General features: G+C 34.5%; 1 protein-coding gene across 1 annotated transcript in view; it reads right to left on the reverse strand.

Annotated features, from left to right (window-relative positions):
• Positions 1-3,933: 3,933 nt before the first annotated feature.
• LOC148943490 (uncharacterized) overlaps positions 3,934-15,342 on the reverse strand; it is a 37,437-nt gene continuing 26,028 nt past the window's right edge. Inside the window, exons 3-4 of the mRNA XM_089101400.1 lie at positions 14,470-14,639; positions 3,934-4,273 (exon numbers count right to left, since the gene is read on the reverse strand). Of these exons, the coding sequence (XP_088957526.1) occupies positions 3,935-4,273; positions 14,470-14,639 (509 nt within the window). The 3' untranslated portion in view covers position 3,934. The remainder of the gene's footprint in view (positions 4,274-14,469; positions 14,640-15,342) is intronic.

The raw sequence follows: 15,342 nt of genomic DNA on the forward strand, positions 1-15,342 counted from the left end.
GGTAAGATTTAATTAATGATGGAAAGTATTCTCATAATATCTCACAAGACATTTGCTAATGTCATTTAAGATTTCGATAAAACCGTGCAAGATTTTGCTAGTAACTTGCGCAATTTTGATAATATCATGTAAGGTTTTGATAATACCATAGAGAATTCTCGTCATATCGGTTGAGATTTCGATAATATAGCGCAAGATGTATATAATATCAGACAGGGTGATCAAAATACCAAACAAAATTGTGGTAATAATTGGCAAGATTTTAATAATCTTCATAATAGCACACACGATTTCATAGCACCACGCTAAATTTTGGTAATCGCAGCCATGATTTTGGTGACACCATTTTAGATTTGGACAATATCAGAGACGTTTTTATAGCACCAGATAATATTTTGTTAGTGTCAAGTAAGATTTTGATAATACTATTCAAGATTTTGTTAATAGCTTGCATGACTTTGATAATACCACTTCAGGTTTTAATAATGCAATATAGGTTTTTCGTTATATCAGGCGATATTTTGATAGTGTAGTGATTTTGACAGACATGATTTTGCTAGAACCATTCTAGATTTTGATGATAACTTGCAAGATTTAAGCAATGCCGAAAAGAATTTTGATAATATCACACAAGACTTTAATCATACGAGACAAGATTTTGTTGTATTTAATATGATCTGGTCACATCATGCAAGACATTATTAATATCGTGTAATGGTTTGATATCTTTAGTCAAGATTTTGATAGTTTTAATAATAGAAGACATGATTTTGATAGCACTATGTTAAGTTTCGTTAATAGGTTACCTGATTTTGCTAGCATCATATTAGATTTTGGTAACGGCAGTCACATATTGATTGTTGCTGAAGATATTTCGTTAATAATTTGTAAGATTATGATAATACCATGGATGATTTGGCTAATAACTTGCATGATTCTGATAGTATCGTGTGCCGTTACCGTATGCAGTACCGAGTGCAGGATTCTCATTATGTCAGTCGAGATTTTGATAATGTAGTGAGAAATGTTTTATAATATTAAACAAGACTTTAATAATATCATCCAAGAGTTTGGTAATACTTGGTAACATTTGAATAATCTTGATAATAGCAGACCCGATTTCATAGTACTACGTTGAATTTTTGTAATAGCAGACACGATTTTAATGTCACCATTTTAGATTTTGACAATGTCAGACACCTTTTGATAGTACAAGAAAATATTTTGTTAATAACAGGTAAGATATTGGTAATGCTGTGTAATATTTTGTTTATAACTTGCGTGATTTTTATAATACGACTTCAGGTATTGATAATGCAATAAAGGATCCTCGTTAAATCAGGCGAGATTTTAATAATGTATTACAAGATGTTTGGTAATATCAGACAAGATTTTGTTAATATCACGCAAGATTTTGGTAACGCCTGATAATATTTTGACTGTAACGGACACAATTTTTCTAGAGCCATTCGAGATTTTTATAATAATTAGACTTTGATTTTGATAATACCCGAAAGTGTTTTCACAATATCTCATAAGACTTTGATAATGCAAGACAAGATTTTGTAATACTTAACAAGACTTTGTAATATCATGCAAGACTTTGATAATATAATGTAACGTTTTGATAAATATTTAACAAGATTTTGATAACAGCAGATACGATTTTAATAGCATTATGCTAAGTTGCGTTAATAGGTAACATGAATTTTGAAAGCATCATAATAGATTTTGGTAATAACAGTCACGTTTTGATTGCTGCTGAAGATATTTGAAGGTTTTTAAAGGTACATATCCTTGATTGAAGCTCGTTTCTAGCATGTAACACAAAACTTTTCCTTAAATCAAGCACTTTTTATCTGTCTCTGTGTGTTTGCTTTTGTCTATCCGTCTGTGTGTCTTTTTTGCCTGCAAGGCTGTATATCTGTTTGTGTGTAACTGTGTTCCTGTGTGTCTTTCTTTGCCTGCATAGCTCTCTGACTGTTTTTGTTTTACTTCCTTTGTGTAAAAAAATTCCAAGTTAAAAAAAAGTTGTGGGAGGGGGCAAAAAGTTGGGGGGGGGGGATGGAGGCTCTGTCATCGTACAGACTCACATTTTTCAATGCTACAATTGTCATTGTAGCAAAAACTGAAACAAGTTTCATTGACCATAAAAAGAATATGTCTGTCCTGTAAGCATCTCAAATGCCTGTGGTATGCATATTCTTGGAATGATGCTAAAAAAGACACCCGGAAACAAATCACTAATATCACTTACCAAAAAATACAACTTCAATTGAGAAATTGATTTCGCTGTTAAATTGGTACAATCCAATGACATTTTACACCAGTTTGCTAGCACCCAGAAAAAATATGTTGATTGCTTAGAATGTAGTTCTAGGAACCTAAGAATATAATTAACTTGTTTGCTCGGTCGACTAACGTGTCATTCTTTTACCATAGGAAATCCTGATAAAAAGATTCAATAATCAATAATTAACAATCGATAATCAATAATCAATAATAATAGATACAAAAATTTATTTCAAATTTTAGAAAATGGCTAGTAGGAAGGGGTGTTTTTAAAACTAACGGTGATATACTTACAATTCGGTAACTAAAGGGGATTGTAAATGTTATTTGATAAACCAGCACTGTATGAAAAAAAAGTCCTACTCAACGCTTCGCTCTTTAAGATAAAGTTTTTATTGTTTTAAAAATTGGAGTTGTGCCGAAGAGTCAAACTTTAGCGTTAAGAGAGAGGTGTTGAGGAGGGGACAGCCTATTTCATATACGGATTAAATTCTGTTCGTTTTAAGTTTTATTGTCGCTCCTTACTTTCAGTTAAAAAAAACTATTTTTGCTAATCTACAAAAATGACTGAGTATGAATGCTGCAAAATCCCAAGTCCTCTTCTTAAATTTTCATGGTAGTTATGTGCCTGATAGTGTCCCTCTAGGGGATAGTGAGGTGCCACCCACCACTCTAGTAACATATTTAGGTCTTCCGATTGGGTGTTCGATTAAGAATACGCGAAAGCTTTTGCTTCGGAATGCTGAACGCAAAATTAGAATTGCTTATGCTTGTGTGGTTACATCACAACTTAATCTGGAACGGAAAGCTCTTTCTCAAATATATAATTTTGTGGCTCTCCCGCATATTCTGTATTTGCCCCATTTCGGACATTTTTACAGAGTCTGATAGGCGAGGGCAGTGAAATTGCTATTTTATGTACGCGAAGTTTTTGCTTCAGGCCCCTCGATGGTTCAGGAATAGGTATATCGTTATCCTTTTCGGTGTGGTGGAACCGCTTCAGGCCGGGGATGAACAGTTTTAGAAACTGAGTAACTAGTCTCTTCTCACGCTTGGAAGGGCGCACTATTTTAGTTGTGGTATTATTCGTAATTTGTGTGTATCTTTATAACATGTTTGTTTTGTTTTTCTTTCTTTTTCTTTTGGTGTTCTCTATCGTTTTATTTAGTTTTTGTTTATAAATGAGCAATAAAGAACATTCATTTATTCATTCATATAATTCCCAAATCGTCTAAGGATATTTTGATTAGTTGCACATGAAGTCATCGACCTTTAACGAAGTTCAATGTTTTCTGTGGATCGTTGCTTGCAGATTTCAAGGATCGATAAACCTTCTTACGGATGCTAGTGTAAAACACTGTGATTGCTATTTTTTTACACAACTTCTTTTAGTTGAGTAATAACAGTAGAGAGTTTTAACACCAGTACTTTTGATCGTGTCGGGTCATATCATTATGTATAGCTCTTTTAGCATTTATGGGATATAGAATTGTGCCCCTCATTTTCACGTAGAATACAATTTATGGCAGACTAGGGTAAGGATCGTTAACAAGGTTTTCACTTAAAAGCCCTATGCAAATATTACTGTTTCACTATTCGATATTTTAGTCACGAAAATGCGTAAAAACAAAAGGTAAAAACTTTAAACAAAAAATGGATTATAGATCTTCGATGAATTACTGTGAGGAGCTTGTCGAACCTCCTTTGGCTCTGGATATATATAAGAAGGTGATTGCATAGATGGGTTGGGTAAAGACCCCCCTTTCGTGTCTGCAATCCTTATGAAAGAAGACTTGGTATTATTATCACTAGTTGCTTTTGATAAACTCTCTAAGTAGGTTTGATTACTGCTAGAACTTGAATCTGACTTGTTTTCTTCTGTTTTAACTCGTTCTTTCGATTTTCTTTCGCTGTTAGACTCATTATGGCCTTTTTTACTTCTTTTCCATTTCATTCTTCTGTTTTGGAACCATATTTTTACCTAGAAAAATTGATTGTATAAGTAAAACACATAAATATATTAGGACTAAAGCATCTCTTAACAACATTACAGTCTTGTCATAGTGCTTGTTATCAAGCAGTTTGTGGTGAAGAACTGTATTTAAGGAGCAATACATCTGAAGAGTAACCGAAACTCTAAAAACGGAATTTTGATAACAATAGATACCTCAAAGAATTGCCTTTTTAAGCTGATTCCAAATGAACAAAATTCATTAATTGTAATGCCGCCAATCAAAAGCTACGAGCCAGAGAAAAATTGCCTGATTTTGGAAAAAGGGGAAAACACCCCCAAAATGTCAGGCGTTTCTAATGAAAGTCACACCATCAGCTTCAGCATATCAGATAACCCTACGGTTGCGGTTTCAAACTCCTATCTACAGAAAGTTGGTATTTTGTGTCTTTTGGCAGAACATAGATCACGGGCGCATCTTCATTTGTTGATTGTTATTGTTTTTTTCATTGTTTTATTTATTTGGTTGTTTTTCCCAGGTTATTCTTATCGAACCAATGGTAGTAGAGAATTAGATGATAGCTCATTTGCAGGAAAACCAAAAGTTCTAGTTCGTTTTTTATTGACCAAGAGAATTGGAGGTCAATTAACCCTCCAGCCACACCCTTTTTCCCCCAACTAGTTTGATTAAATTTTAAGACATCCATTTGATTCAAAACAATTTAAAGGTCCAGTACTTATCCTTTTGGTGATGACATAAGCCCCCATAGTCCCTGTGGAAAGGGTAATAAGTTACGTAATTTGCCCATACTGTTCACATAAAGCATTTGTAATTGAGAAATGTATGGAAAATTTTCGAGATAATTTCATAAGGGGATAGAGGGAGCATTTTTCACAATGAGAATTTCCTCTCTGGAAGAAAGTTTCAGGGGGGAATTTTCCAGGAGAAAGATTATTCGGGGAGGGGTGGGATTGGCTTTTCCTGGCATGATTTGGAAAGCGTTCAGAAATTTAAAAAAAAATCAACTCTAAGTAAGGAGCAGAATTAAAATCTAAACCGAACTAAAATTATTCTGTATATGAGGGGGGGAGCCTTTCATATACAGACGTTAAAGTTTAAGTAAAGGCGTCGTAAAGACGTTAAGATTTGACTTTTTGTCCTGATTCCTCAGTGAAGAAAATAGAGTATGTAGGCTAAGAGTATATCAGTCTAGTGCAATATAGTCAGTAAATTTCAAATGAGGGGGGGGGGAATCTTATAAATTCACTTAAGGGATTAAAAAGTTCCGACTTGATAAATTTTGATTATGAGTAGTCTCAAACAAGGATGTGTAAGTATCAATCAAGTCAAGTGTAAATGCGATAAATTTTTCTAAAAGCAAAATATATCGTATGATTGTATCTAATTCACTAAATTGACATTTAAATAATCTCAAACATGAAATATTGTTGCTAACATTTCAGACTTTCTTCAATACTGACTATTAATATTCTCATACATGGAAATATAACCAAAGACTGGGTATTCAACCTTAATATGAAATTTCAGACTTTCTACAATACTGACTATTAATAGTCTCATACATGGAAATATAACCAAAGACTGCGCATTCAACCTTAATATGACACATAAATCTCCTTAAACATAAAAAAAATTGTCTACAATAACTCTATTCCCCTAAAATGTGCTGCTTAGAATACCTCAATAAGGGATATATAGCAAAAAATTGTTAATTCAGTTATATAAAACAGTAAGCTACGTATGGGAGCAGAATGTGTCATATGAATACATAAGAGCACGATATTTCTTATGATGGTACCTAATTCACTCTAATATGACATACAAATCATCTATAACTTCAAGAATCGTTACTAAAAAACTCTGATTTGCTAAAATGTTGATTATAACTAGTCTATACCAAGAACACGTAAGTCAAGAAAGTACTTTTCACAATAATATTACATACAGAATCTCCTTAGACATTAAAAGATTGTCTAAATCTGATCCACTAAGATGTACTCCGTGATACACCTCAATTTAGGAAATGTAACCAAAATAAGAGTTAATCCAGTAAAATAATGTGGTAAATTATATACGATGTAATGATGGGGTTAAAATCTGCCTGCTTTAAGAAAGAACCCTGGAGAGGGGAGTTTACATGCCTGTGAAGAAAGCCAACTTTCGTCAGTTTCACTATTGTCAAGTGCTAAAAGGTAATTATTTTTGTCTTTTTCTATGAGGAAAGTAGCGATAAATGTGTGGACCGCTATTCAGGTGAGGAAAAACCAAAAATATTCAAAATCAGAAACAAATGAGACTTCCCTCAAGGGCTAGCTTCGGTTTTCCCTTAAAGACTTTATTTATCCACATTTAAGGTTTTAATATTGCTCTTTGCTCTCCTTTGGAAGTTCAGGTTCAAAATGATGTTTGGATTTAGCTCCTTATCTCATTTCCTGAATAGGAAAAGTCTTGAAGTTCTTTCAAAATACTTCTCGTTCTCGTGTTTCTTTTTCATAGTTTGAGACATGTCATAGTCAAAGGTTTGGTAAATCACAGTTGTTGTTGATAATCGTTTGATTTTTTATATTATTTATATAATATTAGAGTGAATTAGGCAAAATCATAAGATACATCCTCCTCGTTTATGTAATTCAGTACATTTCTCTAACTTGTTTAACCCTTTTTTAGAATACATTTTCCTGTTTGAGACCTCCCAGTGATTTTGTAGTAGAAATCATATCAATTTTACAAATCTAGAAATATGTCGAGATTATTGACCCGGGAAAAATGCATTGGCATCGTCTAAATAGGTTTCTACCGGATAAACTGGTTATTTTTTTTCTCGATATATGCTTACATGTGGTTTTTTTTTCACTTAAGCTATATCCAACCCGGCCAATACAGAGAAACAAAATTCCAATATGAAATTTCACTGTGACCTGTGAAGACTTAAATTACGAATGGATGAATATTGTGATAGCTGAAACAAAATAAACAATATATCGAGTTAAAGAATGAACCCTTTTGTTATTAAGTTCCCTAAAGACTCATATAAAGATATTTTTTCCCGAATTGGCTTTAGCAGAGACTTATAGAAGTGATTATACTGAATTGACCACTGGCATGAATGTACCAACCAAATTACATCTTTTAAAACATTACAAATTAAGGACCAAGGCAAAATAGTCCCTGTCAGAGGTTTATACGGTGTTTCTATTTGTACAGACACATGTGGGTGCATTTAGAGGGAATCCATACAAATGCGAAATATGTAATAAAATATTCATTTCCAAATGAAAATTTATGCATCCTAGCGAAGGCACATAGAGGAGAAATTCCTAATAAATAAAAGATGTGTATCAAAATATTTTCTAAGACTTCTAATTTATCCACACATTTGAAAGTTCATAGAGGAGAAAGAAATTACAAATACAAGTTGTGCACTTATGTATTTTTTCTAAATTCCACTTTATCCAAGCATACGGAGGTTCATACAGGGATTAAGATGTCCCGAATTATCAAAAGAAATAGTATATGCCTTCTGTTTAACAAAAAAATGAATGCGTGAAATGGTCAAGCATGAGTTAAGTGGTGTTCTTTTTTTCGTACTGTAATGTCTTACATTACAAATATATTTGTTTTCGACAACTGAGCAGATTCCTACAGTCAGACAGATCGTTGAGAAGACATTGAAACACAACAAAAAAGCTTGCATAAATTCCATCGACTTCCACTTTGCATTTGATACTGTAGACAGAAGATCCCTCTGGCTAGTCCTGGGTGCTGCGTGCCTACCTACAAAAATAGCCAGCCTCTTTAAAGATCTTTATAGCAACACAGAAAATCCCGTCCTGGTTATTGGGATGCTTCCTTCTTTCTTCCCCATCAACAACGGAGTACGGCGATGATGCGCTGCTGCACTTGAGCTGTTTAACTGTGTCACCGAACATATTCCGAACCATAAAAACCGTATCCACCCTTCCCGCCTCAATTATGCGTAGAGGACCCATTCTGATATTGTTTTTGCTGACGATGTAGTTTTCCTTAGCAACAATGTTGACCAACTTAAGTGTGCACTCGCGACAACTTCTTTCACAGCGTCCTGAGTAGGGCTGCAAATTAATTCGAAGAACAGAAAGATAATTCCCATAGATAAGACTGCTTCGGCGTCCCCCTTATCTGTTGAATTTAACGGCCATGATGTCGACTTGGTTGGGAAGTTCACATATCTCGGATAAATTATATCCTCGAATGGCACACTTGACGCCAAAATCTCTGGCAAATCAATCAAGAAAAACTCTGTATTTGAACGATACCTGCGGACAGTTTTCGTCAAACCACAAATTAGTCATCAAATGAAAGCTCAAATTTACAACAGCGAAATTTCAAGTGTCATGGTATATTATTTTTAGACGAGGCCGATGACTCATACAAAGCTAGAAAAAGTCAATTCCGTCTGAACTAAAGACTTGTGTTGAATGTAGGCTTCAAATAGTATGGCAAGGTCCACAACACTGAGGTCCCGACGACTTTAAAGCTGGCAAATCTCTGTATTAAAGCAGAAGGTCGTTCCCTGAGATGGCCTATTCCACTTTCCGCCAGGCACCCCTGCAAGGATTATCAGGGATTTCAATCTCTCTAAAAATTGCTGGTAATGTCCAAGAGGGATACCGTGCACCAGGTGAACTGATGTAATATACCAACGACTCCTCACTCGCAATATAGACCCAAACCAAGCCCCATCACTAGCCCGGGACAGGACCACCTGGAGAAGACTGACGGCGCTGTCAACTAGTTCCCTCTACGCTGGTGACCCTGCTGAGCAAGGGTTTTAAGTCAATAAGTCAGTCAAGTTTTTTTTTATGCAAGGTTAGTCGCATTTTCTACAATTTAGTTAGTTTATCACTCTCATTTACCATGAGATAATTTGATCTAATTTTATTTAGAGGATTACATTTTATTGGATTATATTTAATTATTTGAGGCTCCCATTGACTACAATTTGCCAAGTCAAACCGGTTTTTTAGTCAGACCGGTAGAATTAGACCCGTCTAATTCTAGTACTCTTTGCGCTCACTACTTTTTGATACAAGTTATTCTTTGTTTTTCTAACTGCAGTTTAATACTATTTTTTTTATTGATCACCAAATTTTAATGCAACTTGTTTTCCCCTTCAAATGGTTTCAATGTTTGTTTTAATAGTAGTGAAATTTTATTATATTTTTTTTGCCAGTTCTTATTACATTTTCCTTTCTGCTAAATCAATTTAATATATTTTTAATTGCTAACTAAATTTCCATTACTAACTAAATTTTAATAAGACTTGTTTTATGGTCACAATGCTTTAATACCACTTTTTTTACAACTTTTACCTGTTATTTTATCGTCATGGAAAGGCAGGGTGGTCTCCGAAATTATCTTCTTCTGTTCGTGAATTTTCAATACAATCCTTTTGCTAACTAAATTTTAACAGATTAAGTTCTCTAAGTTTTAATACAACATGTTTAATGTTGCCGTTTTTATATGCAGTTTGTTAACATCATCATAAGGCTTCTATGTTAATTTTTTAGGCCTACGTAACCGGCTAACCAGTTCTAATGGCTGTCTGATGGGTCTCCGAATTAGACAGGTCTCCGAATGGGAACATATAAGAGAATGTAAAGTAAATTGTCCAATTGTAAAGTAAAACTTATTATAACAGCCATAAGATAGTGATAACAACATGTCACATTAAAATGTAGTGAACAAAAATCATTATCAAAATTTTATCTATCAAAAAGCTCTATAAAAATTTTGTAAATAGAGAAAAAAGTTATATTCATATTGATTTAGTAAAAAAAACAAGTTGTATTTAAACACTGCAAATAAAAAACATAATTAAAATTTAGTTAGTAATAGAAAAAACTAGCATTGAAATTTAATTAGTTAAAAAATATTTTTACTAAGTTTAAATAGCAAAAACAGGATGTTTTAAAATTATGTTAGCAACAAAAAATTACTACAATTTAGCTATAAAAGTAGGAGGAGAGTGGGTCAATTTTGGAGAGAGAACTGCAAAATGATCAGAATCAGAAATAGATGAGACTTGTCCGAATGAATAGGTTTAGGATCTCTCGAAGACTTTGTTTATGCACGTTTTAGGTTTTAATATTGCTCTTTACTTTCCTATAAAGGTCTGAACGTACAATAATCCATTTTATACTTTACATTGACCATTGACCATTGACCTTGGTTGAATGAATGATATATGGGGGCCCACTGAGCTCGAAGAGAGGCATACTACTAGTTTTCCTGTGGTATGTGTGGGTCATGGAGGGGGTTAAAAATTTCAAGCCTTCAATCCCCCAAAACTTCTTCAGACTAGTAGTTTCTATGGGAATTATCATCTATTCATATCCTAACAGGAAGATAAATCAAAATACAGTACTCGATACCAGGTATTTAAAATACCATATAAGCAACGTCTTGGGAATGAATTGAGGTTGAAAAAGATGGGAATGAGATGGGATAGGGAAGAAGGGAGAGTGGACCTTGAATCTTAGCTTGGGAAGAGGTCTCAGGGGGAAAAGGTCTAAATGCTTCGACATTTAATCTGTTTAAAATGTTTGGCAGGATGGGCCCTTACTAAACAATAATCCCAATACATCAGTATTCACTGGTGGATCCAGGGGGGAGCGCTCCCCCCCTCAAGGAGTGGCTGAGTCGGGGTATATTAGCAAGACGACGGCAAATGACTTGATACAATTATGCGCGGAAGAAACTTTAAGTACTATAAAAACAAGAAGCCACGAAGCTCAATTTTATAGTGTGATCTATGACGAAACCACGGATTCGTCACATACCTCACAACTTAGTCTTTCTCTGCATTATGTTTATTGCAGCAGTATTTTAGAAGACTTTGTTGGATTTATGGACTTTCCCGAAACGAACTATAAGGCTATAACTGAACATGAACCAAACATTACAGGTGAAATTTTAGGCAAGTCTTTGCTCAAACTATTGGAAGACATTGAATTAATCATCCAGCATTAATCATCAAGCTAATGGAAGACATTGGAATAACCAAAATTGAAAATTGTGCTGGCATAAGCTGCGCTAGATGCAGTGTCAACATTTCTGAAATACGAGTGGCAGTATCAGGGATAAAAAAAAATGCTAAAAGAAGCAACCTTGTGGATGCAAAAATCATGCTCTTAACCTATCGATTTCCAAGAGTACTAAACTTCAATATGTCAAGAATGCTGTAGATGGTATTAAAGAAGTTGCAAGTTTTTTTTAGTGCATCAGCAAAACGAAATTTTGTCCTTAAAAATGTTTGAGGTCATCATGTACAAGGTTGCAGCGAAACTTATTGGGTTGAACGTCATGAAAGTACATTGCGATTCAGAGCTGATAGGCCTAAAATAGTTGAAGCTCTTGGAATTGTGTGTTTCATGGCGTGACAGTTATTCATGGACAAAAGCAAATTGCTTGCTGTGCCCAATTTTAACCTGTGACTTTATTATTAGTGTTTACTATTTGAGTGATATAACTGACACAACTCTTGTACTCAGCAGATTTTCAAACTGAAACATTACATTTATTTTCAGCCACAGAAAAAATGTCCAAAACCCTAAAGCTAATAAATAAAAAGAGGGAGAATGATGAGGTTTTCAGATTGTATTTGAAAGTGCAGAGAAAGCTATGGAAGCAATGGACGTGAGTCTTTGCATTCTATGAACGACAAAAAAAATATCGATCAAATTACCCCACTGTCTCACAAGACGGCCAAGACAACGTCCACCTTTATTGGAAAAGACCTGTTTATATTCAGTACTAGATTACGTTATTTCTGACATGACCGACAGATTTTCCAAAGTGTCAATGACACGTCGTTCACTTAATTTGTTCCTCCCTCAAAGTTTAGATTCCGCACCTGACCTTCAAACTTTTAAATCTAAGATTGAGCCAATATGTCGCGAATTTTCATCCTTTTTTTTGACAAAGCAGTGAATCTTTAATGCTGAAAATACTAAATGAGATACTTGAATTGAAGTATACGAGTTGTATCTTAATACTCATATCTTACTCTTGGTTACCATCATAATTACTAAGCGATACCACATAGTTAAGCGACATGCGGATTAATTTGGCCAATACGAATAGTCACAAAGAATGCATGGCTCCAAAACATGGTTCAAGACCATTTTTTTACAATACAATGCTTAACTCACTCGCTATAGTGGTCAGAAGTGCAAAGACTAAACATTACGCAGAAAATATTAAATATCATGTATTTCTGTAGAGGGTGAGCCACTTTTTTATGGCGGGGTAGTTTTTATAACTTATTATTTTTTGTATCAATATTTGTATCACATTTTAATTTCAACAAGTTTATTGGAACCTTGACCCTCACCAGATTTTAGATTAAATTTAAGACCATTTCCATTACCAAAAAGCGGATGAAGATTTGCTATATGTTTTCCAGAGAAATTGTCTACGGATTGTTCTGGGTACCCGGATGACTGACCGTATTTCAAACAGTAGGCTGTACGAAAAGGTTGAGATTGAGAGAAAGGTTGGGATGGCTAGGGAACGTTCTGTGGATGAAGGATGACAGATTGCCGAAGATTGTCCTTTTTGGCCAACTGTCTAGGACTAAACGGAAACCAGGTCGTCCACGGTTGGAGTGGGAGGATGTTAAAAAGAAATATTTAAAGGAAATAGGAACTTCCTGGGAGGGAGTAAAGAGGGAGGCTTTGCGTAGATTGGAATGGAGGTGGAGAGTGCGTAGCGGTGTTGCCTCAGGCGGCTTAATGCTGCGGTGAGTTGTTAGCAGTAGTATTTCCACTACCTACCTACGACCCACAATTGTTGAGATTCCTTTTAAATTACTGGTGTTTCTTTGATTGCAAGTTTTTTGGATCAACCTATTATGTGCCCCCCACTAAAGAAAATTCTTGACCCGCCCCTGTTAGTAGTCATCATAATAGCTTATCTGCATTATTTGCGCAACAGCTCAGGGGATCATAGACATTCAAGGGTGTTTGAGGGTAAAGAGGAGCTTGAATTTAGACATGGGGGGGGGGGGTGGAACCATGTATCCAGGTTATCAAAATCGTAATCTACAACATCTCAAGAACAGAATTTAAGGCTCAAGTTAGAACTTTCAGGTGTTGGGGAAAGGAGGTTGAAAGAGGACTTCAACATTTGGTGTTAGAGGAAAAAAGAAGCGGGGGCCAACAAATGCCAACAATCATTACACTTCAAAGAAAAACATATTGTACTTCTGTGTAGCTGGAGTCTGTTTTTTGAATTTTGTATGCGTTTGGCGTACATGAAATTGTCCACAAGAACAGGGCATTCTGTACACATAGCTTTGTGAAATTTCAATATTAAGTCTCCTCCAGTATCAAGCAGTTTGATGGTGACGAACAGTATTTAAGGAGTGAATTAGCCCCACAGTAACTGAAACTCTAGAAAAAGTATTTTTAACAAAATTTATTTCACCAAAAAAAAATGGCTTTTTATGCTCATTCCAAGTATATAAAATTCTTTAAGATCAATGGTACTCAGAACTCAGAAATTATTTCTGGAAATCATCTTTATTATTTTTAAAATCACACTTTATATTCATCATCATTATTTCAGGAAACAACAGAAAAAATTCCGTTTATGAGGAGGGCTATCCCTTCCTCATCCCTCGTTCTTTATAATAAAGGTTGATATTTAGTTTTCATTCTTTAAAAACGTCTCCTGAAACACAAGGGCCGTTAAATTTGAATGAGAAGTATTTTTCAAAGAACTTTAAGACTTTAGTGTAAAAAGCGAGGGCTGAGAAAGGGGCAGCCGCCCTTTATAAATTCTGTTAGTGTTAAGTTTGAATAATGTTTCTTACTTTCAGTTGAAAAAATTGTTTTTATACTTAATTTAGTAAAGATCCTACAGTTAGTGATATCAGGTTGTTTTTTTCCTTCTTTAATTTTTGTGACAAACTAGGCAAAATGGTAAAGTATTGTAATTAACTTAAATGCAATTTTGAAATTCTTATCATTGTCACATCAAAACACTTTTACTCGTTTTCTGTATTTTACTTTTGTTTCAATATGCCAATAGAAAGGCATTGTTGCCTAAGTTATTAATTTAACAAATTAATTGAAACAAGGTCTACCCAAATATTTGTTTTGTTGATTAAGAAACTCTGGGCAAGGGGGGAAACCCAGTGTTCAACAATCATGGTTCTTACCTGTGTTTCGGTAAGCATTAAAGCTGTGGCTACCTCGAATCGTTTTGGTCGGGACAGATATTTATTCTGTCGGAATTGGTTCTCCAGCTCCAAAAGTTGCTGACTTGTAAATGCGGTACGAGGTCGCCTTGCTTTTCCCAATAAAGCAGCCGTTGTCGCAGCATTATGATCTGTAATTAATGTAGTTTTAATATCTTATATTGTATCCTCACTGCTTAGTCTTGGATGAGGATGAATACAATTAATAGTATTTTACATTTCTGTTATTTTTTTCACTTATAGTTTAGTTTTGAAAGCAAGATTTTGTCCTGATATGAAACTATCTAGTATTTTGACATTTGGCAAATAACTTTAGTCAGAGAGGCTATGTATGTACATATTTATAACCCACATGTAATGAAAAATAATGGAGTAAAAAAGTAAAAGAAATAAAATTCACAACAACAAAATAAATAACTATACGAATATTAAACAGCTTAAAACAACCGGATGAGACGGTGATGAGGGCCCAGTCTCAAGGACGCTTCAGAAATAAGTTCATGTTGATGGTGGAGCAGAGTACACGTAATATCAGTAGCTATATTCTTATCGTTGGTTGATTTTTCGTTGGTTGATGACTCAAGACAGGCATCACCCACCTAACTTAAAAAAACGTAAGCATAGGTGAATTGCATTCAAAGTAAAAGAAATAGCAGCAATGGTATAGAAATTATTAGATTTGACGAGAGGAGAGGTGCGGGCCTGGTTGCACCTCTCCCTGCATATTCCTGATGAAAATATATTTTAGTTGCGCAGGATAAATAATTTCTGTTTAAAATATTTCACATCTAGGTTTTGCTATTTAAGGAATATTTGCAGGTCTAAATTGTTTTT

This window comes from Artemia sp. Qi Xiang Cuo, chromosome 15, assembly GCF_049724085.1.
Source record: "Artemia sp. Qi Xiang Cuo chromosome 15, ASM4972408v1, whole genome shotgun sequence".
Taxonomy (NCBI): Eukaryota; Metazoa; Arthropoda; class Branchiopoda; order Anostraca; family Artemiidae; genus Artemia; species Artemia sp. Qi Xiang Cuo.